General features: G+C 32.3%; 3 protein-coding genes across 3 annotated transcripts; 2 read left to right on the forward strand and 1 right to left on the reverse strand.

The window, feature by feature from the left end:
- Positions 1 to 1,253: 1,253 nt before the first annotated feature.
- Positions 1,254 to 1,934, reverse strand: LOC141661057 (uncharacterized). Its single transcript, XM_074468040.1, has one exon. The coding sequence runs from the start codon at positions 1,932 to 1,934 to the stop codon at positions 1,254 to 1,256; it is 681 nt and encodes a 226-aa protein (XP_074324141.1).
- Positions 1,935 to 2,569: 635 nt separating this feature from the next.
- On the forward strand, positions 2,570 to 3,172 carry LOC141661058 (uncharacterized). Its single transcript, XM_074468041.1, has one exon. The coding sequence runs from the start codon at positions 2,570 to 2,572 to the stop codon at positions 3,170 to 3,172; it is 603 nt and encodes a 200-aa protein (XP_074324142.1).
- A 9,880-nt stretch (positions 3,173 to 13,052) lies between these two features.
- LOC141661059 (uncharacterized) lies at positions 13,053 to 13,655 on the forward strand. The gene has a single exon (XM_074468042.1). The coding sequence runs from the start codon at positions 13,053 to 13,055 to the stop codon at positions 13,653 to 13,655; it is 603 nt and encodes a 200-aa protein (XP_074324143.1).
- Positions 13,656 to 27,069: the final 13,414 nt, after the last annotated feature.

The following is a 27,069-nucleotide window of genomic DNA, read 5'->3' on the forward strand; positions in this document are numbered from 1 at the left end:
GGTTCCTTCGCTCCACAACTCCATTTTGTTGTGGAGTGTATGGAGCCATATAGTGTCTCTGAATACCCACTTCATCACAAAACGAGCGAAATTCAAGACTACAGAACTCGCCTCCTCTATCAGTTCTCAGAATTTTAATTTTACTCTCCGTTCCTCTTTCAACTAGTGCTTTGAATTTTTTGAATGTCTCAAATGCTTCATCTTTTGTTTTCAACATATAAACCCACATTTTACGAGTACAATCATCGACAAAGAGGAGAAAGTATTTATTACCTGCCAAAGTTGAAGGAGATATGGGTCCACATAAATCTGCATAAATCAACTCCAATGGCTTCTTTGCAATGAATAATGCCTTACATGGGAATGGTTTTCGTGCCTGCTTCGACATTAGACAACCTTCACAGTTTTTCTTTGGCTGCATAAACTTAGGAATTCCCAGTGCCAATTCTTCCCTTGACATTAACTCCATGGCTTTAAAATTTACATGACCAAGGCGGTTATGCCACAGCCATGTTTCTTCCTCCACTTTGGACAACCCGCACACTGGTTTACTTTCTTCAAGGCTGATCCTGTACAACCTGTTCGCAGACCTCTGCACTCTCATGAGCAATGCACCTCCTTGATTATAAACCCTCAGCTGATCTTCTTCAAGGATCACTTTACTACCCTCCTCCGACAGTTGACCCAGACTGAGTATATTATTACACAACGTTGGTATATAATATACATCCCGTACACTCCATTCCTCACCGTTCTTGCACATGAATGAAATCACTCCTTTTCCTCGAATAGTAACTGTTGATCCGTCCCCGAATTTGACTTGTCCCGTGATTCTCTCGTCCAATTCTTTGAATTTTCCGCGATCTCCTGTCATGTGTTGACTAGCACCGTTGTCAAGGTACCACATCTGCGACATTTTCCTCTCCTCGCTTCTTTTACTGAGTACAGGATCTACTTTCTCTTCATTCAGCAGGACCATTCCACCTTTTTTACCATCGCACTCCATAAGTAACAAGGCTGGCTCATCCTCTTCAGCTTGAGTCATGTTCACTTCTGGTTTGTATTCCTTTTCCTTACGTGGCTTACGACACTCATAAGCAAAGTGACCATACACCCCGCAGTTGTAGCATTTTACAGTACTTTTATCACGGGTTCCGCGTCCACCATTTCTTCCTCGTGGATCAGCCCATCGAGTCTTTTGTGTTCCTGATCCTTCACCTCCATTCTTATTTGTTTTACTCATCCACTCTTCTCTAGTCAACAATAATTTTCCACCCGTATTTTCTCTTTTTCGACCATTCCTCCTCAGTAAGCATTAGTTGTCCTCCTCCACCATCATTCTGGCCTCTGATCCGTTCCTCGTGTGCTTTCAGCGATCCAACGGCCTCTTCGACGGTCATCTTTTCAAAGTCTCCGAACTGCTCAATTGTAGACACAATTTGCAGATACTTGCCCGGCATTGCACGAAGCAGTCTCTTCACAACATAGCTTTCAGAAATTCCCTCACCCAGAGCTCGGATATTTGTCACCAATCCATTTAATTTCATGCAGAAATCATCCAGTTGATCTGACTCCTTCATCCGCAGAGTTTCAAACTCGCTCTTCAAGGTCTGAACCTTGGCTTTCTTCACACGATCCGCACCTTGACACATAGTCCTTATCGCTTCCCACGCCTCTTTTGCAGTCTTCTTCTCAGCCACGGATAATAAGATATCCTCAGGTATACTTTGATATATCACAGCGAGAGCGATCTGGTCGTGCTTCTCATCAACAGCAATTTCATCTCCTTTGCTGATCTCCACAGCGTCCCACACGCCATGCGCCTTCATGAAGGTCTTCATTTTCAGGGACCATGCAGTATAATTACTCCTGGCCAACATAGGATAGTTCAAACCCAGTGCTCCCTCTTTCAGCTTTGTCTTTTCCGTAGTCATCTTTGGCATATATTTAGGCATACAACGAGACAACCTGGCTCTGATACCAGATATTAGATAACACCTGAAATAAACTTATATGTATGTTGACTGTATACTGAAAACAAGAAAATATTTCACTGCATAAACTGCTTCACTTAGCTTAACAAAGAAACGATTACAAGTACTTAAATAGAACTCCACATGCAGGTGGTAACTACTACTAACAGAATTGCCTAACTAACTCCTACCTGATAAGCATTGTTTTATTGATACATCTACTCTCCTAGAAACTCGCCAACAAACTAATAGATAACTCAGAGCAAACTAAACTAATGACTAAAACTCCTAACAAACGACTGAGTCTTATTCAGACATTAAATACTAAGTTTAGATTAACTAAATTCCAACAATTTTATGCAGCTTAGTCCGAGTAGGATTAGGGCGCGGGTGTTTATGGAATTAGAGTAGGATTGAACGGTTGTTGATCTTTGGTTCTTCGAACAGAGATAGTATAGGAATCATGATGTACCCTACTCTATTCTCTATATAAGCAGCACCCAACTCTTGTATTTTCACTGTCATAAATCTTCCTTCCGTATAGAACCCTAGAGTCTAGAGAAAACGCTAAGCAGAGAAGCAAGTACATATATATCATGGCCAAATTCTACGCTTTAAATCTCCTTCCTTTCCTAACAATCCTCATCCTCCTCTCATCTATCTCTGCAACTATATCTTATGAATCTTCCGATCAACAAATAGACAAGGTAATTGAATCTCTACGTTGCAATAGCAACTACGAGACGTTTAGTTGCGATGGCAACTTCAAGATATGGATCAAATTGTTAGAGCAATCAAAGGGCAGACTCAATATCCCAGTAAACGCCACAATGTTTGCACCTAACGATGCTGCCCTCTCGCAATTAGGCTATATAAGCCCTCATCTGATTCCTTACCACATTAGCCCGTCATTACACGATCTTTACGACTTAAAACCCTTATCTCTCCTTCCAACACTAGTTCCTTGGAAAACTATTCTAATCACCAGCACTCTACCTTCGAGAATTAAGATCGATAATGCAATTATCACGCGTCCTTATATATATCTTTCCCGCCAGCTTGTTGTTCATGGAATTAACCACATCCTTGATTTACACCCACAACGATCAAGTATGCCGCCACTTTTGCGTGCACACAATGTTTTTGAAGGCGGGAGTTCTCCCGCGCCAGCACCCGCAAGGGCACCAGCATCGGCATAGAGTCGGACTAATAGTTAGTAGTGGAAAGAATTTTTTATGTAAAACTTTAAGATTAGTTGCACTATTGATCATATGTGATTGTTTTTTTTTTAGATTCTTTCTTGTCTAGATAAGCATATAAGTAGAAAAGATTGAACGATTTTTTTTATGTATTTAGATCATGAATAATGCAGAAACTACAATATTTTGAGTCTTACCTCTCACTTTTATTTTGCTAATTAATTACATTACGACAATGATTCTGTTTGAGCATGTAGCAAGTGTTTTTTGTTCACAGGACAGAATGCTAGTTCATAATAACAGATCTCAAACTGATAGAAATTTCATATATTTTAATAACAGGGGTAAATTTTTTCAATTGTCTGTAGTCCTTGGCTCATAGCAAGCTGTTGCAACTTGTAATGCAGTTAAAAGTTAAAACAAAATGTAGAAAAATAAATTTAGAATTTATTATATAATATATAATGTGCCCTGCTTTACTCTCCTCAGCACTAAAAAACTAATGCATGGAATGATTTTAACAATATTAACAGAAGTAATGATCAGTTTCTCTTCACCACAATGTTCACGAATGTGTTCATGGCCCAGAAACTTAATTTTCTTTCATAATCTAATATTACGAAATAATGGGGGGGCGATCAGGCGGTGGACTTGTTCACCTATCAAAGGATGGGATCAGATTTATTTTCTCCTGATTCCTTCATTTGCAGCCTTTGTTAGGAGCCTAAATCAACAAGAATGGCTATTAGATGATCTGCCAATAAATGAGGAAGAATCTCCTTCTAGAAAGAATCTCCAGAAACAAACTGCTTAGCTTATTAGTAACATGTAGCTGTATATACAGAGGGATGCAATTCTCAAGATCCATTTTACAAGAATGTTTAACCTGGTGTTGCTGGAATCATGCATTCATATTTATTTAAAATATGTTATCATTTTATTTTTGCCAGATCAAAAATTATTGTAATTGTAGAGTTAAAGATTAATATTTTATTGCTGGAACAAATTTTCAAAGATTTTATTTTTTTAATTTTAAAAATATTTTTATACTATGTTTCATATTTTGTTTAAAAAATTAAATGTATCATGTTGTACCATTTTGTCACATTTTAATATAAATAATTTTTGTGATGTAAAAAAATTTGAACATGATTGAGTTCGATAAAAATAACAAACATGATTGAGTCTTTTGTGGTGTAAAATAACTTGAACTGTAATTGAGCTTAATAAAAATAATAAAAATGATTGAGTTTGATAGAGATAACAACTGTAGAAATCAAGTTGATGATATATATTACTTTAGGATATAAATATTTGAATATGGTTGAGCTCATATAGGTAACAAGTATAATTGAGTTTGTAGAGAAAGTTATCAGGTTAGCATTAGGCGTAAAAATTAAGTTATAGATATATATTACTTTATGATGTAAAAATATTTGAATATAATTGAACCTGACAAAAATAATAAATATGACGATAAATATAACAACACTCATGATCAGATTAACATGAGGCGTAGAAATCTTATTATCTTTTTTTTTGTAACGTCATTAGTCTGCCTATCCGCTTGAAAAGGCACGTACAAACAATACAATGCCATTTATACAAGGTCATCTATATGTACTGTGTAGATCAATGGGAAAGTAACGTGCCTACACGGGTTGACTCAGTTGGTTAAAAAGGGGATAACTATCCTTTTTGTCACAAGTTCGAATCCCACGAGAGGAGAATTTATGATTATGCCTCCTGAATCAAAGTCTGTCGCTTAAATGCGGTTTACCGTGGTTCACGTGATTTGCAGGCTATTACGTGAGGCCGTAGGGTTTACCCGCTGCGCACCCGAAGGGTAGCAGCTGCGGGTTACCTACGATAAAAAAAAGTACTCAGTAATGTCATTGCTGGAACATCGACTATATCTATATATATATATATAGTTTTGAAAACTATATCTATATATATATATATATTATACTCGGGAACATCGACTCCCGGTTTTAGAAAATGTTCACATTTGGGTCCCCTATACCAAGGGTATACGCAACTACTACTTATCTCTAGCATAGATATTATGCAACTTATAAGCAATTGAATCAACAATATATATCAAGATTACGAAACAGACATGCATATATACCATATCACATGCTCCAATATATCGCAAGATTTGCTAATTAACCAACATGCATCTATCACAAGATAATGCATATACATATATATACATCACAACAACAGTATAACGGGTAAAAAACTTGCATGAGTGCTCCGGGGTAGACTTAAGCTTAGAGTGGGTCCGGTAACCTATGAACAACAACATAAGTCGGAATTAAACCCCGGTCGCTTAAGAAACTAGACTTTAACCAATTAGACCCCTAACGTTCGCTTTCGCGCTTTACGATTCTCTTAAGTCGCTCGAGTACCCTCGGCTCCACCATTTTTAATAAATTAACCATTAAGAGTTTTAAGGCGATTCTTTCGCGAGTACCTTACCAACTGCCTAATCCACTTAACATAATTGTTTCATATCCCAATTAGTCATTTAAGGTCCTTAACCAAGGTTTCAAAGTAAGACGAGGGGAAATAGTTCGTTCGCGAAACGCCGTTACTTAAAACGGTCGTTTCTCCTAAACCGTACATCGGATTCAAGCGTACCACATATCAAAACGAAGCTCGTAATATGAACTATCAAATGGTCAAAACCTAACAGTGAGTTCTTGGGTCCTGCTGTTATGAACTAAAACAGTCTAGGATAATCGGACATTACGACGGCTATGTTTACGCGATTACCAAATTTGTACAACTCCAAATCAATCCACAATCAACCCACAATCAACATTACAACCCAAAATCCCTCCAAACCTCACCACATCAGTCCATTACTTCATGTTTTAACCAACTCATTCAATCACAACAAAAGCTACTAACCATATTAAGGTTCATTAACTAATAACCAAGATTCAACCATCAAAATCTCTACAAACTCAACCAAACTTTAAACAAACAAGCATCATGCTTCACATATACTATATCAATCATAACCATTCCTAAATACTCAAAACTAAAGCTAGGGTTTGGAGTTTATACCTTCTTGAAGCTTCTTAACACAACACAAGAGCTTTGAATGCCTAAAGAACCTTGATCCTTGCTTGTATAACCTTAAAATTTCATACAAATTCAAGAAAACTAAAGTTATTTTTTGAAAGTTACTATTCACCATCTTCTTCCTTGAATTATTGGAAGAGATTGTGAAGGAATTTGAAGCTTAAACTTATAGGATATCCATATCTATGTACAAGGAACCTTAGATAATTACCTCACTAATTAACAAAGCTTGGAACTAGGATTTGAGTTTTTTTCTTCCTTTGAAATGGACAAAGCCGAGAGCTCTTCTTGAAAATGGAAGTGTTTTGTGTTTTTTGATGTTTATGATTTGTTTTGGCTTGGTTGATGTTGTTTTGTTTGATAATTAACCTTTTAACCATGGTAAATTTTGTGTGGCTTAGAATCAACCAACAACACACTTCTCTTTTGGTCATGCTTATGTCATCTTCCCATGTCATCCTCCCACACTTGTCCTCTTCTTGTTGGTGTGATGACATCATCATCATTAACCTCTTTGATTAACTCCTAATTACTTGGCTAATGACCGCTGATCTGTTATACGGTTCGATTAACTTTCGTTCTCATTTATCGTTTGAGGGATCATACCCGGGATCCTATTACATGGGTTCCCTTAGCCTTTCTCAATATATTATATTCCTTTTATGATCCTCTCTTATAATCCTTGATGTTCTTCGTTTTTAACTTGATTTTACGGACTGTTGAATGATTGTTTAATGTTAGGGACGGTTGTGTCAGATTGTTACTGCATAGGCTTCATTTTTGTGCATAGACGACTGAGTTTGGTATAGAAATGAAGCGAATCGTTAATTCGCCGAATTTTGGGAGCTTGCCACCGATTTTAATGGCGGGTTTGCCGGAAAATCGAGCAGGACCTTGATGTTGATGATGATTATTGCTAGAGTTAGTTGCTGAGTGGTGTAGCAGGAATTTTGCGTAAATAAAACTGAAGTGAAGTCGAGTGTGTTCGTTGAAATCGGGGTTGCCAGAATCCGGTGAGGCTACCGGATTATTTTGCAGAATCCGACTGTCCAACCCGTGTTCTTGGTGACCCAGAACCCGACCCGGCGACCCGTTTATTGACCTGGTTCCAACCCATCCCATAACCCGGTTTTAATCTATAAAAACCCTAATTCCCAATTGCAAATCTGTTTCTTCAGATTTCTTATTAAAAATAAATTAAAAATTCAGTTTTAATTCCTCAAATCATTTTAAAATTTCAATTTTAGTTTGGTTAATTATTTAATAATTAATTGAATTATTTTAAATTCCAAAATTTAATTTCTTTTATTATTTTTAAAAATCAAAAATTTGATTTAATTATTTATAATTTATTTTCGTGAATTATTTATGGATTTAATTGATTGATTAATTCATTTAATCAATTAATTTTATTTATAAATAGTTAAATAAAATATAATTATTTGTAATTAAACTAAATAATTCCTAAAAATTATTTTGAGCCTTTAAGAATTATATTTGAGTATTTAAAAAATCAATTAATATTATTATGAATTAATTTATTAGTATTTTATTCGTAACAAGTAGAACGTTCGTCTGTTTAATACGAAACGAACGCGTCTAGACTCAGAAAAATATTCCGCTTTCATTAAAAATACTTTCGAGACCCAAATTCTCTTGTTTCGGAAGGTCGCTTATTTTGCAAATCGATTTTGAGTTGCGTATTGATTAAAAAGTCATATTTTTTACCAGATTTCAGTTTTAAACGTACCGAGTCGAATATTTTGACGAACCGAGTCATATGGGATATGAATTATGTGATACGTGAGTTATGTGTTTACGTGCTATGTGAATTACATGCGTACGTGGGTCAAGATTCTTGTGTTTGATTGTCTTGTTATGTGTGGGCTATCGTATGGGCAGACGATAGGATTTTGACGCGCAATTCATCGAGTAATTATCGTTTAGGCGATTAAAGTTGTATCTTTTAATTATAGATGCGGATCATTCGAGTTGATCGGGACCAGACATTGGAAAGAGTGAAATGGAATGGTATTGGATATCTGGCTTCTAACAATCGCAGGAGCAGCACATCAGTGAATTGTCGAAAGGAAAGACGGTGATGGCATAAGATATCAGAAGGAGGGATTTTGTTATTGCGAGTGTGAGTAACTGCTAAAAACCCAAAGGCAAGTATCCCTATCATCACTTATTGTTCAAATGATATTTACTTTAAATCCTATTATGCAAGTATTGCTTTCCCTATTCTCAGTTCTGAATAGATAAATATTATACATATTGCTGAAATAAATGATTTCGTTTATGCAAGTACTTATCTGCTATTCTATGTTCAGAATAGTCAAGTGTTTTTACTTATCCAACTATCAGATTTATAAACATTTTGGATTTTGAGAAAGATGATTTTGTTGCGAGTATTCCTGCCCAAGTGAATGGGGGAATAAAATTATTTAGGATGTCGATTGAGTCGGCTCATTTTCAATAAAAAGGTTTTAATATTGGAATGGTTACTGGTTACAGCGTACGTGATCGAGATATCGGTCAAGCTGTAATATCTTTCAAGGCAAATATATGCCTTTTTTAGCTCCCTATAGGTACCGTATGGCTGCGGGATACGGGTAGTACCTATATTTACGGTATGACTGCGGGATACTGGTGCTGTTTCGTGACTGATCATCAGGAACAACATGAAATATAATTGGTTCCAATCTAAACTGTTATTTCTAAATTATTTTTGACAATCCTATAATAAATGATTTATCAACTGTTTTTTTTAATAAAAGGTGAAATGCAGTTTTGATGCAGTTTCTGCTTGATGTGGATATTTAGGTTGTTGATGATTATTAAAGGTGGTATTAGTATAGATGATTGATGTTGACTTCAGTATGGGATGTTGTGAGCATCAAAGTTCGTATTGATATCTAATTTGATATGACAACAAAATGAGTATTGATATCAAGAGTTTGGTTTTGAATAAAGTTTATGATTCAATCCATAGTCATTGCTTCTTGTTATTGTTATTTACGATATTTTCGTAAACATTGTTTTACGAGTTTTATTCTCGTAAAGATTCAAAGTATTGCTGAAGCATTTCGCTCAAAAATATCAAAAAGAGTTTTGAATACAGTGAGAAACAATTATTCGATTCTTTAATAAATTTTCTATTTCAGCAATTATGATTTTAAAATGATCTGCGCTCTTACAGATGTCGATTTTATATCAAAATACCATATATATATATTACAATGATCTTGTTGAGCATTTATTTAGCTCATACTTGCTTGTTTTCAAATTTAACCTCCATGAGGATTAACTTGCGCTGTTTAGCCGCGTAATTCGAGGAAGCAAAGAAGAAGCTTTTGGAAGGTAGTTGGTCCAGGGAAGCAAAGAAATAATGTGATATCACTCGTGTATATAAAATCAGAGAGGAATATTACAGATCCTCTCACCAAAGGCCTTTGTATAAAATTAGTGTTGGAGTCAGCACTAGGAATGGATTTGAAGCCTATTATGGAGTGAATTGTGGTGGATACCCATCTTAGACATGTCTAAGTTCAATGGGTCAAACGAAATCACAAAAGAACTCATTTTATATATACTACTACCATTCCTATAAATAAAGTGATGTTGTATTTTTTTTATTGTCATATGTATAGCTAATATTCTTAATAAGTTCAGAGCCTCGTAAGAGGTGGTTTGCGAAAATACAAACTTGATGAACTTACCTATGTGATTGTTGGGGCTACGCTCAACCCCCTATGAGAGTCCTTTAGGCGAAGGACCTCTAAAGCGTTCACGAAAATCCAGGTACAATATGGGGTATTTTTACATAATAATGCGAAATCACTTCTTGATTTGAGAAAGGTTTAAGTGCATAAGTATGTTCTCACTAACTACCATGAAAGATTCAAGAACTTTCTACCTAACATGGTTGTGAAGCATATTTGTATGCACTGGGTATGAATTCAAGTCCATAAGACATTGATGCTTAGAAACCGACTATCCATTGCCCAAATTATTTTTCTTTTAAATTATGTGGGGAAATGTTGGAATAATATAAATATTATTCTAAAAATAAGTTTGCTTCAAAAGAAAATGATGTGTTAGACTCTTCATTTTGAGATTCTTCATTGTGCAAGACCTTTCATTTTGAGACTCTTCATTGTGTAAGGCCTTTCATTTTGAGACTCTTAATTCTAAGGTTTTTACCTCCCTTAATTAATAATGTGACCTATGACTTTCTATTATCCTTAAGTTACTAGTTTTCACCCCTATAAAAAGGAGCTCTCTCCCCTCATTTGAGGACACAAAAACAAGTTTTTCTCTCAAGTACTTTCATATAAATATAAAATGCATTTAGGCAATGATCAAGAGTGATTTCAATCTATTTCTTTGTACTACACCAAAGAAATAGAGGTCGTGTAACCCTGGAGGTTGATTGCTAAGAGGCCGTGTGTACGTAGCGGCAAATTCAATTTTAGGGCAGTGTTAATTCACGCCACGACTCCTACATTCTCACAAGTTATTCGGTTTGCTTTCTCACCTTTTCTTACATTAGTAACATGTTGCTATATATACAGAGGGATGCAATTCTCACGATCCATTTTACAAGAATGTTTAACCTGGTGTTGCTGGAATCTAGGATAAAAAATGTAAAAACCAGTACTTTTATTTGAAAGTTGTGTACACGATCAATTACATATTATACACATCTTAAAAGAGGTTACTATTGTCTAGTCTTCTGCTTCATCAAGTATGATATAATTAGCAATATATAAGTGAATTAAGAATATAGAAGTTAAATTTAAAAGGGTGAAACAAAAATAAAATCAAACTTAACAAAATCATAAGATACGGGAAGTATAAGAAAATAAAAATAAAACTAAACTTAATAGTATCATAAAATAAAATATGTAAAAGTATAAAATAACAAAAATAAAATCAAACTAAATAAAATCATAAGACAAGTAAAAATATAAGATATATATATATATAGGAATAAAGAGTATGACCAAAAAATTTAGTAGAATTAAAAGACATATAAAAGTAGTAGAATTATAAGATATACTTGAATGAATAATTGAAATTAAAAGTTGGTGGTACGAGAAACCGGTGAAACCAAAATTAATATTTATGTACCAATTAAAAAAGGGGTTTCGTTTATTAATAAAGACTAGTTAATAACCCGTGCGAAGTATGGACTGAGTTAATTTACGTAAATAATTTTTAAAACTCTTAATAATATAAGTGCCATGGCAAAATTTTGAGTAAGATATTTGTGTTATGATTATAATAAAAAGATTATAATTATTATATGATTTTAAAAAAATTATTATTTCATTAAATATACCATTGAGCCATATGGAAAACATGATTATTGAGTTGAAATTAATATACGAATTGCAATTGAAAAATGAATACAATAATATATAATATTATAAGTCACATAGAAGTAAAAGAAAAATAAAAATTATACATTTAGAGTTATAATAAAATTCAAAAATGGGTGAAACTAAAAGTTGATAAACCAAAAACATATAATATATTAAATTAGCAATGTATAAGGAAATTAGAAACACAAAGGCTGGTGAAACAAAAATAAAACCAAATTTAATTGAATCATAAGATATGTGGAAGTATAAAGAAATAAAAATAAAACTAAACTTAAATAAAATTATAAGACATGTAAAATTTAAGATATACATACACGAATAAAGGATGTAACCAAAAAATTTAGTACAATTGAAAGACATACAAAATTAGAATTATAAGATATACATAAATGATTCGGTGAAACCAAAAATTGGTGGCACCAAAAATTGGTGAAATCAAAATTAATACTTTATACCGCTTAAAAAGGGGTTTCGCTTTAATAACCTTTATTAATAAGCGAAACCTCTTTTTATGTGATGCTTTTATTTCAATTATTTTTTGGTTCCACCACTTTTTTGTTTCACCTTTTATGATTTATATTATAACATGTTATAACTCTAAATATAGTATTTTTATTCTTTTTTATTCCTATGTGATTTATAATTCTATTTATATTATTTTAGTTGTTACTTTAATTTCAATTATTTATTTGGCTACATCACCTTTTGGTTTCATGATTCATGTGTATTAATTTTATCTTTTTTTTTTATTTTTATATGACTTATAATTTTAGATGTATTATTTTTATCATTGTTTAATTTAGATATTTTGATCGGACCCGTGTTATCAACTACTATTAATAAAGGTTATTAATACATCAAAATTTTTAGTAGAATTAAAAGATATATAAAAATAAAATAATAAGATATACATGATTGAATAAATAAGTTAAACCAAAAGTTAACGCTACCAAATATTGATGAAATCAAAACTAATATCTAAGTACAACTTAACTTAAGAAGGGGTTTCAATTATTAATAAAAAATTTATTAAAGTCATTAAAGCATAGATAGATAGATGTATTTAACTATTTTATATCTCACATTAAATATAATGAAACTATTATATAGTGAAGTGTTAAAATTTATTATTATTATTCAGGTACTAATTTTATGCAGCTTAGTCCGAGTAGGATTAGGGCGCGGGTGTTTATGGAATTAGAGTAGGATTGAACGGTTGTTGATCTTTGGTTCTTCGAACAGAGATAGTATAGGAATCATGATGTACCCTACTCTATTCTCTATATAAGCAGCACCCAACTCTTGTATTTTCACTGTCATAAATCTTCCTTCCGTATAGAACCCTAGAGTCTAGAGAAAACGCTAAGCAGAGAAGCAAGTACATATATATCATGGCCAAATTCTACGCTTTAAATCTCCTTCCTTTCCTAACAATCCTCATCCTCCTCTCATCTATCTCTGCAACTATATCTTATGAATCTTCCGATCAACAAATAGACAAGGTAATTGAATCTCTACGTTGCAATAGCAACTACGAGACGTTTAGTTGCGATGGCAACTTCAAGATATGGATCAAATTGTTAGAGCAATCAAAGGGCAGACTCAATATCCCAGTAAACGCCACAATGTTTGCACCTAACGATGCTGCCCTCTCGCAATTAGGCTATATAAGCCCTCATCTGATTCCTTACCACATTAGCCCGTCATTACACGATCTTTACGACTTAAAACCCTTATCTCTCCTTCCAACACTAGTTCCTTGGAAAACTATTCTAATCACCAGCACTCTACCTTCGAGAATTAAGATCGATAATGCAATTATCACGCGTCCTTATATATATCTTTCCCGCCAGCTTGTTGTTCATGGAATTAACCACATCCTTGATTTACACCCACAACGATCAAGTATGCCGCCACTTTTGCGTGCACACAATGTTTTTGAAGGCGGGAGTTCTCCCGCGCCAGCACCCGCAAGGGCACCAGCATCGGCATAGAGTCGGACTAATAGTTAGTAGTGGAAAGAATTTTTTATGTAAAACTTTAAGATTAGTTGCACTATTGATCATATGTGATTGTTTTTTTTTTAGATTCTTTCTTGTCTAGATAAGCATATAAGTAGAAAAGATTGAACGATTTTTTTTATGTATTTAGATCATGAATAATGCAGAAACTACAATATTTTGAGTCTTACCTCTCACTTTTATTTTGCTAATTAATTACATTACGACAATGATTCTGTTTGAGCATGTAGCAAGTGTTTTTTGTTCACAGGACAGAATGCTAGTTCATAATAACAGATCTCAAACTGATAGAAATTTCATATATTTTAATAACAGGGGTAAATTTTTTCAATTGTCTGTAGTCCTTGGCTCATAGCAAGCTGTTGCAACTTGTAATGCAGTTAAAAGTTAAAACAAAATGTAGAAAAATAAATTTAGAATTTATTATATAATATATAATGTGCCCTGCTTTACTCTCCTCAGCACTAAAAAACTAATGCATGGAATGATTTTAACAATATTAACAGAAGTAATGATCAGTTTCTCTTCACCACAATGTTCACGAATGTGTTCATGGCCCAGAAACTTAATTTTCTTTCATAATCTAATATTACGAAATAATGGGGGGGCGATCAGGCGGTGGACTTGTTCACCTATCAAAGGATGGGATCAGATTTATTTTCTCCTGATTCCTTCATTTGCAGCCTTTGTTAGGAGCCTAAATCAACAAGAATGGCTATTAGATGATCTGCCAATAAATGAGGAAGAATCTCCTTCTAGAAAGAATCTCCAGAAACAAACTGCTTAGCTTATTAGTAACATGTAGCTGTATATACAGAGGGATGCAATTCTCAAGATCCATTTTACAAGAATGTTTAACCTGGTGTTGCTGGAATCATGCATTCATATTTATTTAAAATATGTTATCATTTTATTTTTGCCAGATCAAAAATTATTGTAATTGTAGAGTTAAAAATTAATATTTTATTGCTGGAACAAATTTTCAAAGATTTTATTTTTTTAATTTTAAAAATATTTTTATACTATGTTTCATATTTTGTTTAAAAAATTAAATGTATCATGTTGTACCATTTTGTCACATTTTAATATAAATAATTTTTGTGATGTAAAAAAACTTGAACATGATTGAGTCCGATAAAAATAACAAACATGATTGAGTCTTTTGTGGTGTAAAATAACTTGAACTGTAATTGAGCTTAATAAAAATAATAAAAATGATTGAGTTCGATAGAGATAACAACCGCAGAAATCAAGTTGATGATATATATTACTTTATGATATAAATATTTGAATATGGTTGAGCTCATATAGGTAACAAGTATAATTGAGTTTGTAGAGAAAGTTATCAGGTTAGCATTAGGCGTAAAAATTAAGTTATAGATATATATTATTTTATGATGTAAAAATATTTGAATATAATTGAACCTGACAAAAATAATAAATATGACGATAAATATAACAACACTCATGATCAGATTAACATGAGGTGTAGAAATCTTATTATCTTTTTTTTTAAAGTCATTAGTCTGCCTATCCGCTTGAAAAGGCACGTACAAACAATACAATGCCATTTATACAAGGTTATCTATATGTACTGTGTAGATCAATGGGAAAGTAATGTGCCTACAAGAGTTGACTAAGTTGGTTAAAAAGGGGATAACTATCCTTTTTGTCACAAGTTCGAATCCCATGGGAGGAGAATTTATGATTATGCCTCCTGAATCAAAGTCTGTCGCTTAAATGCGGTTTACCGTGGTTCACGTGATTTGCAGGCTATTACGTGAGGCCGTAGGGTTTACCCGCTGCGCACCCGAAGGGTAGCAGCTGCGGGTTACCTACGATAAAAAAAAGTACTCAGTAATGTCATTGCTGGAACATCTACTATATCTATATATATATATATATAGTTTTGAAAACTATATCTATATATATATATATATATATATATATTATACTCGGGAACATCGACTCCCGGTTTTAGAAAATGTTCACATTTGGGTCCCCTATACCAAGGGTATACGCAACTACTACTTATCTCTAGCATAGATATTATGCAACTTATAAGCAATTGAATCAACAATATATATCAAGATTACGAAACAGACATGCATATATACCATATCACATGCTCCAATATATCACAAGATTTGCTAATTAACCAACATGCATCTATCACAAGATAATGCATATACATATATATACATCACAACAACAGTATAACGGGTAAAAAACTTGCCTGAGTGCTCCGGGGTAGACTTAAGCTTAGAGTGGGTCCGGTAACCTATGAACAACAACATAAGTCGGAATTAAACCCCGGTCGCTTAAGAAACTAGACTTTAACCAATTAGACCCCTAACGTTCGCTTTCGCGCTTTACGATTCTCTTAAGTCGCTCGAGTACCCTCGGCTCCACCATTTTTAATAAATTAACCATTAAGAGTTTTAAGGCGATTCTTTCGCGAGTACCTTACCAACTGCCTAATCCACTTAACATAATTGTTTCATATCCCAATTAGTCATTTAAGGTCCTTAACCAAGGTTTCAAAGTAAGACGAGGGGAAATAGTTCGTTCGCGAAACGCCGTTACTTAAAACGGTCGTTTCTCCTAAACCGTACATCGGATTCAAGCGTACCACATATCAAAACGAAGCTCGTAATATGAACTATCTAATCATGGAAATGGTCAAAACCTAACAGTGAGTTCTTGGGTCCTGCTGTTATGAACTAAAACAGTCTAGGATAATCGGACATTACGACGGCTATGTTTACGCGATTACCAAATTTGTACAACTCCAAATCAATCCACAATCAACCCACAATCAACATTACAACCCAAAATCCCTCCAAACCTCACCACATCAGTCCATTACTTCATGTTTTAACCAACTCATTCAATCACAACAAAAGCTACTAACCATATTAAGGTTCATTAACTAATAACCAAGATTCAACCATCAAAATCTCTACAAACTCAACCAAACTTTAAACAAACAAGCATCATGCTTCACATATACTATATCAATCATAACCATTCCTAAATACTCAAAACTAAAGCTAGGGTTTGGAGTTTATACCTTCTTGAAGCTTCTTAACACAACACAAGAGCTTTGAATGCCTAAAGAACCTTGATCCTTGCTTGTATAACCTTAAAATTTCATAAAAATTCAAGAAAACTAAAGTTATTTTTTGAAAGTTACTATTCACCATCTTTTTCCTTGAATTATTGGAAGAGATTGTGAAGGAATTTGAAGCTTAAACTTATAGGATATCCATATCTATGTACAAGGAACCTTAGATAATTACCTCACTAATTAACAAAGCTTGGAACTAGGATTTGAGTTTTTTTCTTCCTTTGAAATGGACAAAGTCGAGAGCTCTTCTTGAAAATGGAAGTGTTTTGTGTTTTTTGATGTTTATGATTTGTTTTGGCTTGGTTGATGTTGTTTTGTTTGATAATTAACCTTTTAACCATGGTAAATTTTGTGTGGCTTAGAATCAACCAACAACACACTTCTCTTTTGGTCATGCTTATGTCATCTTCCCATGTCATCCTCCCACACTTGTCCTCTTCTTGTTGGTGTGATGACATCATCATCATTAACCTCTTTGATTAACTCCTAATTACTTGGCTAATGACCGCTGATCTGTTATACGGTTCGATTAACTTTCGTTCTCATTTATCGTTTGAGGGATCATACCCGGGATCCTATTACATGGGTTCCCTTAGCCTTTCTCAATATATTATATTCCTTTTATGATCCTCTCTTATAATCCTTGATGTTCTTCGTTTTTAACTTGATTTTACGGACTGTTGAATGATTGTTTAATGTTAGGGACGGTTGTGTCAGATTGTTACTGCATAGGCTTCATTTTTGTGCATAGACGACTGAGTTTGGTATAGAAATGAAGCGAATCGTTAATTCGCCGAATTTTGGGAGCTTGCCACCGATTTTAATGGCGGGTTTGCCGGAAAAATCGAGCAGGACCTTGATGTTGATGATGATTATTGCTAGAGTTAGTTGCTGAGTGGTGTAGCAGGAATTTTGCGTAAATAAAACTGAAGTGAAGTCGAGTGTGTTCGTTGAAATCGGGGTTGCCAGAATCCGGTGAGGCTACCGGATTATTTTGCAGAATCCGACTGTCCAACCCGTGTTCTTGGTGACCCAGAACCCGACCCGGCGACCCGTTTATTGACCTGGTTCCAACCCATCCCATAACCCGGTTTTAATCTATAAAAACCCTAATTCCCAATTGCAAATCTGTTTCTTCAGATTTCTTATTAAAAATAAATTAAAAATTCAGTTTTAATTCCTAAAATCATTTTAAAATTTCAATTTTAGTTTGGTTAATTATTTAATAATTAATTGAATTATTTTAAATTCCAAAATTTAATTTCTTTTATTATTTTTAAAAATCAAAAATTTGATTTAATTATTTATAATTTATTTTAGTGAATTATTTATGGATTTAATTGATTGATTAATTCATTTAATCAATTAATTTTATTTATAAATAGTTAAATAAAATATAATTATTTGTAATTAAGCTAAATAATTCCTAAAAATTATTTTGAGCCTTTAAGAATTATATTTGAGTATTTAAAAAATCAATTAATATTATTATGAATTGATTTATTAGTATTTTATTCGTAACAAGTAGATCATTCGTCTGTTTAATACGAAACGAACGCGTCTAAACTCAGAAAAATATTCCACTTTCATTAAAAATACTTTCGAGACCCAAATTCTCTTGTTTCGGAAGGTCGCTTATTTTGCAAATCGATTCTGAGTTGCGTATTAATTAAAAAGTCATATTTTTTACCAGATTTCAGTTTTAAACGTACCGAGTCGAATATTTGACGAACCGAGTCATATGGGATATGAATATGTGATACGTGAGTTATGTGTTTACGTGCTATGTGAATTATATGCGTACGTGGGTCAAGATTCTTGTGTTTGATTGTCTTGTTATGTGTGGGCTATCGTATAGGCAGACGATAGAATGTTGACGCGCAATTCATCGAGTAATTATCGTTTAGGCGATTAAAGTTGTATCTTTTAATTATAGATGCGGATCATTCGAGTTGATCGGGACCAGACATTGGAAAGAGTGAAATGGAATGGTATTGGATATCTGGCTTCTAGCAATCGTAGGAGCAGCACATCAGTGAATTGTCGAAAGGAAAGACGGTGATGGCATAAGATATCAGAAGGAGGGATTTATTATTGCGAGTGTGAGTAACTGCTAAAACTCAAAGGCAAGTATCCCTATCATCACTTATTGTTCAAATGATATTTACTTTAAATCCTATTATGCAAGTATTGCTTTCCCTATTCTCAGTTCTGAATAGATAAATATTATACATATTGCTGAAATAAATGATTTCGTTTATGCAAGTACTTATCTGCTATTCTATGTTCAGAATAGTCAAGTGTTTTACTTATCCAACTATCGGATTTATAAACATTTGGATTTGAGAAGATGATTTTGTTGCGAGTATTCCTGCCCAAGTGAATGGGGGGAATAAAATTATTTAGGATGTCGATTGAGTCGGCTCATTTTCAATAAAAAGGTTTTAATATTGGAATGGTTACTGGTTACAGCGTAGGTGATCGAGATATCGGTCCAGCTGTAATATCTTTCAAGGCAAATATATGCCTTTTAGCTCCCTATAGGTACCGTATGGCTGCGGGATACGGGTAGTACCTATATTTACGGTATGGCTGCGGGATACCGGTGCTGTTTCGTGACTGATCATCAGGAACAACATGAAATATAATTGGTTCCAATCTAAACTGTTATTTCTAAATTATTTTTGACAATCTTATAATAAATGATTTATCAACTGTTTTTTTTAATAAAAGGTGAAATGCAGTTTTGATGCAGTTTCTGCTTGATGTGGATATTTAGGTTGTTGATGATTATTAAAGGTGGTATTAGTATAGATGATTGATGTTGACTTCAGTATGGGATGTTGTGAGCATCAAAGTTCGTATTGATATCTAATTTGATATGACAACAAAATGAGTATTGATATCAAGAGTTTGGTTTTGAATAAAGTTTATGATTCAATCCATAGTCATTGCTTCTTGTTATTGTTATTTACGATATTTTCGTAAACATTGTTTTACGAGTTTTATTCTCGTAAAGATTCAAAGTATTGCTGAAGCATTTCGCTCAAAAATATCAAAAAGAGTTTTGAATACAGTGAGAAACAATTATTCGATTCTTTAATAAATTTTCTATTTCAGCAATTATGATTTTAAAATGATCTGCGCTCTTACAGATGTCGATTTTATATCAAAACGACCATATATATATATTACAATGATCTTGTTGAGCATTTCTTTAGCTCATACTTGCTTGTTTTCAAATTTAACCTCCATGAGGATTAACTTGCGCTGTTTAGCCGCGTAATTCGAGGAAGCAAAGAAGAAGCTTTTGGAAGGTAGTTGGTCCAGGGAAGCAAAGAAATAATGTGATATCACTCGTGTATATAAAATCAGAGAGGAATATTGCAGATCCTCTCACCAAAGGCCTTTGTATAAAATTAGTGTTGGAGTCAGCACTAGGAATGGATTTGAAGCCTATTATGGAGTGAATTGTGGTGGATACCCATCTTAGACATGTCTAAGTTCAATGGGTCAAACGAAATCACAAAAGAACTCATTTATATATACTACTACCATTCCTATAAATAAAGTGATGTTGTATTTTTTTATTGTCATATGTATAGCTAATATTCGTAATAAGTTCAGAGCCTCGTAAGAGGTGGTTTGCGAAAATACAAACTGATGAACTTACCTATGTGATTGTGGGGGCTACGCTCAACCCCCTATGAGAGTCCTTTAGGCGAAGGACCTCTAAAGCGTTCACGAAAATCCAGGTACAATATGGGGTATTTTTACATAATAATGCGAAATCACTTCTTGATTTGAGAAAGGTTTAAGTGCATAAGTATGTTCTCACTAACTACCATGAAAGATTCAAGAACTTTCTACCTAACATGGTTGTGAAGCATATTTGTATGCACTGGGTATGAATTCAAGTCCACAAGACATTGATGCTTAGAAACCGACTATCCATTGCCCAAATTATTTTTCTTTTGAATTATGTGGGGGAATGTTGGAATAATATAAATATTATTCTAAAAATAAGTTTGCTTCAAAAGAAAATGATGTGTTAGACTCTTCATTTTGAGATTCTTCATTGTGCAAGACCTTTCATTTTGAGACTCTTCATTGTGTAAGGCCTTTCATTTTGAGACTCTTAATTCTAAGGTTTTTACCTCCCTTAATTAAAAAATGTGACCTATGACTTTCTATTATCCTTAAGTTACTAGTTTTCACCCCTATAAAAAGGAGCTCTCTCCCCTCATTTGAGGACACAAAAACAAGTTTTTCTCTCAAGTACTTTCATATAAATATAAACATGTATTTGGGCAATGATCAAGAGTGATTCTATTTCTTTGTACTACACCAAAGAAATAGAGGTCGTGTAACCCTGGAGGTTGATTGCTAAGAGGCCGTGTGTACGTAGCGGGGCAAATTCAATTTTAGGGCAGTGTTAATTCACGCCACGACTCCTACATTCTCACAAGTTATTCGGTTTGCTTTCTCACCTTTTCTTACATTAGTAACATGTTGCTATATATACAGAGGGATGCAATTCTCACGATCCATTTTACAAGAATGTTTAACCTGGTGTTGCTGGAATCTGGGATCAAAAATGTAAAAACCAGTACTTTTATTTGAAAGTTGTGTACACGATCAATTACATATTATACACATCTTAAAAGAGGTTACTACTGTCTAGTCTTCTGCTTCATCAAGTATGATATAATTAGCAATATATAAGTGAATTAAGAATATAGAAGTTAAATTTAAAAGGGTGAAACAAAAATAAAATCAAACTTAACAAAATCATAAGATACGGGAAGTATAAGAAAATAAAAATAAAACTAAACTTAATAGTATCATAAAATAAAATATGTAAAAGTATAAAATAAAAAAAATAAAATCAAACTAAATAAAATCATAAGACATGTAAAAGTATAAGATATATATATATATATATAGGAATAAAGAGTGTGACCAAAAACTTTAGTAGAATTAAAAGACATATAAAAGTAGTAGAATTATAAGATATACATGAATGAATAATTGAAATTAAAAGTTGGTGGTACCAGAAACCGGTAAAACCAAAATTAATATTTATGTACCAATTAAAAAAGGGGTTTCGTTTATTAATAAAGACTAGTTAATAAGTCGTGCGAAGTATGGACTGAGTTAATTTACGTAAATAATTTTTAAAACTCTTAATAATATAAGTGCCATGGCAAAATTTTGAGTAAGATATTTGTGTTATGATTATAATAAAAAGATTATAATTATTATATGATTTTAAAAAAATTATTATTTCATTAAATATACCATTGAGCCATATGGAAAACATGATTATTGAGTTGAAATTAATATGCGAATTGCAATTGAAAAATGAATAAAATAATATATAATATTATAAGTCACATAGAAGTAAAAGAAAAATAAAAATTATACATTTAGAGTTATAATAAAATTCAAAAATGGGTGAAACTAAAAGTTGATAAACCAAAAACGTTTAATATATTAAATTAGCAATGCATAAGGGAATTAGAAACACAAAGGCCGGTGAAACAAAAATAAAACCAAATTTAATTGAATTATAAGATATGTGGAAGTATAAAGAAATAAAAATAAAACTAAACTTAAATAAAATTATAAGACATGTAAAATATAAGATATACATACACAAAAAAAGGATGTAACCAAAAATTTAGTACAATTGAAAGACATACAAAATTAGAATTATAAGATATACATAAATGATTCGGTGAAACCAAAAATTGGTGGCACCAAAAATTGGTGAAATCAAAATTAATACTTTATACCGCTTAAAAAGGGATTTCGCTTTAATAACCTTTATTAATAAGCGAAACATCTTTTTATGTGATGCTTTTATTTCAATTATTTTTGGTTCCACCACTTTTTTGTTTCACCTTTTATGATTTATATTATAACATGTTATAACTCTAAATGTAGTATTTTTATTCTTTTTTTTTCCTATGTGATTTATAATTCTATTTATATTATTTAGTTGTTACTTTAGTTTCAATTATTTTTTTGGCTACATCACCTTTTGGTTTCATGATTCATGTGTATTAATTTTATCTTTTTTTATTTCTATATGACTTATAATTTTAAATGTATTATTTTTATCATTGTTTAATTTAGATATTTTGATCGGACCCGTGTTATCAACTACTATTAATAAAGGTTATTAATACAACAAAAGTTTTAATAGAATTAAAAAATATATAAAAATAGAATTATAAGATATACATGATTGAATAAATAAGTGAAACCAAAAGTTAACGCTGATGAAATCAAAATTAATATTTATATATAACTTAAAAGAGGTTTCGTTTATTAATAAAAAAAGGGAAGTGATTTATGCACATCCCAAACTTATTTATTCACACCCCAATTTATTTTGAGACCAAATTACCCATGTTTTTATTAACCAAATCTTTTCTTTGTTTATGCACACATTCCCCGAACATTTTATTTTAATATAATGTATGAATTGATTGTGGATGATAATGTAGGTTTTTTAGTAACCCTATATAATATGTTGTCGAAATTTGTGAAATTGTTGCCAGCATCTTCATTCGGATTTTTCCAGTACTAGAAGCTTTTACTTTTTCTTTTTCTTTTTGGTGATTTTGTTATGGACTGTTTGTTCTTTAAAAAATATGAATGTAATTAAAGTTATTTTTATGCTTAATTCATGCATGTGTTGCAAAAGATTTATTTTCCATAAAATGTTAATTTTAAAAAAGATGTCGATTTATACACACCCAAAATATATTATACACATCTTAAAAGAGGTTACTACTGTCTAGTCTTCTGCTTCATCAAATATGATATAATTAGCAATATATAAGTGAATTAAGAATATAGAAGTTAAATTTAAAAGGGTGAAACAAAAATAAAATCAAACTTAACAAAATCATAAGATACGGGAAGTATAAGAAAATAAAATAAAACTAAACTTAATAGTATCATAAAATAAAATATGTAAAAGTATAAAATAACAAAAATAAAATCAAACTAAATAAAATCACAAGACATGTAAAAGTATAAGATATATATATATATATATATAGGAATAAAGAGTGTGACCAAAAAATTTAGTAGAATTAAAAGACATATAAAAGTAGTAGAATTATAAGATATACATGAATGAATAATTGAAATTAAAAGTTGGTGGTACCAGAAACCGGTGAAACCAAAATTAATATTTATGTACCAATTAAAAAAGGGGTTTCGTTTATTAATAAAGACTAGGTAATAAGCCGTGCGAAGTATGGACTGAGTTAATTTACGTAAATAATTTTAAAACTCTTAATAATATAAGTGTCATGGCAAAATTTGAGTAAGATATTTGTGTTATGATTATAATAAAAAGATTATAATTATTATATGATTTTAAAAAAATTATTATTTCATTAAATATACCATTGAGCCATATGGAAAACATGATTATTGAGTTGAAATTAATATACGAATTGCAATTGAAAAATGAATAAAATAATATATAATATTATAAGTCACATAGAAGTAAAAGAAAAATAAAAATTATACATTTAGAGTTATAATAAAATTCAAAAATGGGTGAAACTAAAAGTTGATAAACCAAAAACATATAATATATTAAATTAGCAATGCATATGGGAATTAGAAACACAAAGGCTGGTGAAACAAAATAAAACCAAATTTAATTGAATCATAAGATAAGTGGAAGTATAAAGAAATAAAAATAAAACTAAACTTAAATAAAATTATAAGACATGTAAAATTTAAGATATACATACACGAATAAAGGATGTAACCAAAAAATTTAGTACAATTGAAAGACATACAAAATTAGAATTATAAGATATACATAAATGATTCGGTGAAACCAAAAATTGGTGGCACCAAAATTGGTGAAATCAAAATTAATACTTTATACCGCTTAAAAAGGGGTTTCGCTTTAATAACCTTTATTAATAAGCGAAACATCTTTTTATGTGATGCTTTTATTTCAATTATTTTTTGGTTCCACCACTTTTTTGTTTCACCTTTTATGATTTATATTATAACATGTTATAACTCTAAATATAGTATTTTTATTCTTTTTTATTCCTATGTGATTTATAATTCTATTTATATTATTTTAGTTGTTACTTTAATTTCAATTATTTATTTGGCTACATCACCTTTTGGTTTCATGATTCATGTGTATTAATTTTATCTTTTTTTTATTTTTATATGACTTATAATTTTAGATGTATTATTTTTATCATTGTTTAATTTAGATATTTTGATCGGACCCGTGTTATCAACTACTATTAATAAAGGTTATTAATACATCAAAATTTTTAGTAGAATTAAAAGATATATAAAAATAAAATAATAAGATATACATGATTGAATAAATAAGTTAAACCAAAAGTTAACGCTACCAAATATTGATGAAATCAAAACTAATATCTAAGTACAACTTAACTTAAGAAGGGGTTTCAATTATTAATAAAAAATTTATTAAAGTCATTAAAGCATAGATAGATAGATGTATTTAACTATTTTATATCTCACATTAAATATAATGAAACTATTATATAGTGAAGTGTTAAAATTTATTATTATTATTCAGGTACTAATTTTTATTAGATAACACCTGAAATAAACATATATGTATGTTGACTGTATACTGAAAACAAGAAAATATTTCACTGCATAAACTGCTTCACTTAGCTTAACAAAGAAACGATTACAAGTACTTAAATAGAACTCCACATGCAGGTGGTAACTACTACTAACAGAATTGCCTAACTAACTCCTACCTGATAAGCATTATTTTATTGATACATCTACTCTCCTAGAAACTCGCCAACAAACTAATAGATAACTCAGAGCAAACTAAACTAATGACTAAAACTCCTAACAAACGACTGAGTCTTATTCAGACATTAAATACTAAGTTTAGATTAACTAAATTCCAACACATTCTCCCCTTAATCTAAACTTATTTCGCCAGATTCTTCATTCCAAGCAGGCTCCTCATTTCTTCGAACTTCGCTGTTGCCATAGCTTTGGTAAGTATGTCTGCACATTGCTTGTCAGAGCTGATATGATTGATCACAATCTCTCCACGTTCCACACATTCACGAATGAAATGGTAACGCACATCTATGTGCTTGCTGCGTCCATGAAAAACAGGATTTTTCGCCAAGTCTATAGCTGACTTGTTATCAATATAAAGATTCACTGGACCAGGGGTAGTATCAGTAATATGACTCAACAATTTTTGCAACCAGATACCTTGACACGCTGCTGCAGTTGCAGCCATAAACTCTGCTTCGCAGGTGGACAATGCTACGCACCTCTGCTTCTGTGATATCCAGGTTATCAGATTCTCACTGAGATAAAAAGCCATTCCACCTGTACTCCGTCTATCTCCACAGCTGCTCGCATAATCACTGTCCGAAAAAACCAGTTAGCATATGATTCCCAAAACCCCTTGCATATCTCAGACCATACTCCAGCGTCCCTCTGACATAACGCAGCACCCTTTTCACTGCGTTCAAGTGTAATTGTGTAGGTTTCTCCATAAAACGACTTATTGATCCCACAACAAATGAGATGTCCGGTCTGGTATGTACCAGGTATCGCAGACCACCTATCAAACTTCTAAACATGGTCGGATCAACAGCTTTTCCAGTTTCATCCTTATGCAGCGTGATTTTCGGATCCATGGGATATTTTGTCTCGTTACAGTCTTGCATCCCTGCCTTTTCCAACAATTTCTTCGCATAGGCTGTTTGCTTCAACTCGATGCACCCCTTTCTTTGCTCAACCTCTATACCAAGATAATATGCTAACTTTCCTAAGTCACTCATATCAAATTCACTACGCATCTGTTCTTTAAACTCAATTATATTAGCAACATTTGTTCCCGTTACTAACAAGTCATCAACATACACACCAACAATCAGAGACTCATTACCTTCTCGTTTCGTGTAAACAGCATGTTCATAGGGGCACTTAACAAACCCCAATTCTTCAAGAAATTTCTTCAGACGGGCATACCAAGCTCTTGGAGCTTGTCGTAAACCATACAATGCCTTCAACAATTTATAAACCTTGTATTCCTCATTTTTCTTCTCATACCCTTGTGGCTGCTTCACATACACTTCTTCTTGAATATCTCCATTCAAAAAAGCAGACTTAACATCCAAATGATGAACTACCCATCCATTTCTTGCAGCCAATGCCAATAAAAGACGCACGGTTTCTAGCCTC

Source organism: Apium graveolens, chromosome 5 (assembly GCF_009905375.1).
Source record: "Apium graveolens cultivar Ventura chromosome 5, ASM990537v1, whole genome shotgun sequence".
NCBI classification, from domain to species: domain Eukaryota; kingdom Viridiplantae; phylum Streptophyta; class Magnoliopsida; order Apiales; family Apiaceae; genus Apium; species Apium graveolens.

Coding starts and splice junctions, on each gene's coding strand:
- LOC141661058 (XM_074468041.1), top strand. CDS start 2,570: ATGGCCAAATTCTACGCTTTAAATCTCCTTCCTTTCCTAACAATCCTC.
- LOC141661059 (XM_074468042.1), top strand. CDS start 13,053: ATGGCCAAATTCTACGCTTTAAATCTCCTTCCTTTCCTAACAATCCTC.
- LOC141661057 (XM_074468040.1), bottom strand. CDS start 1,934: ATGACTACGGAAAAGACAAAGCTGAAAGAGGGAGCACTGGGTTTGAAC.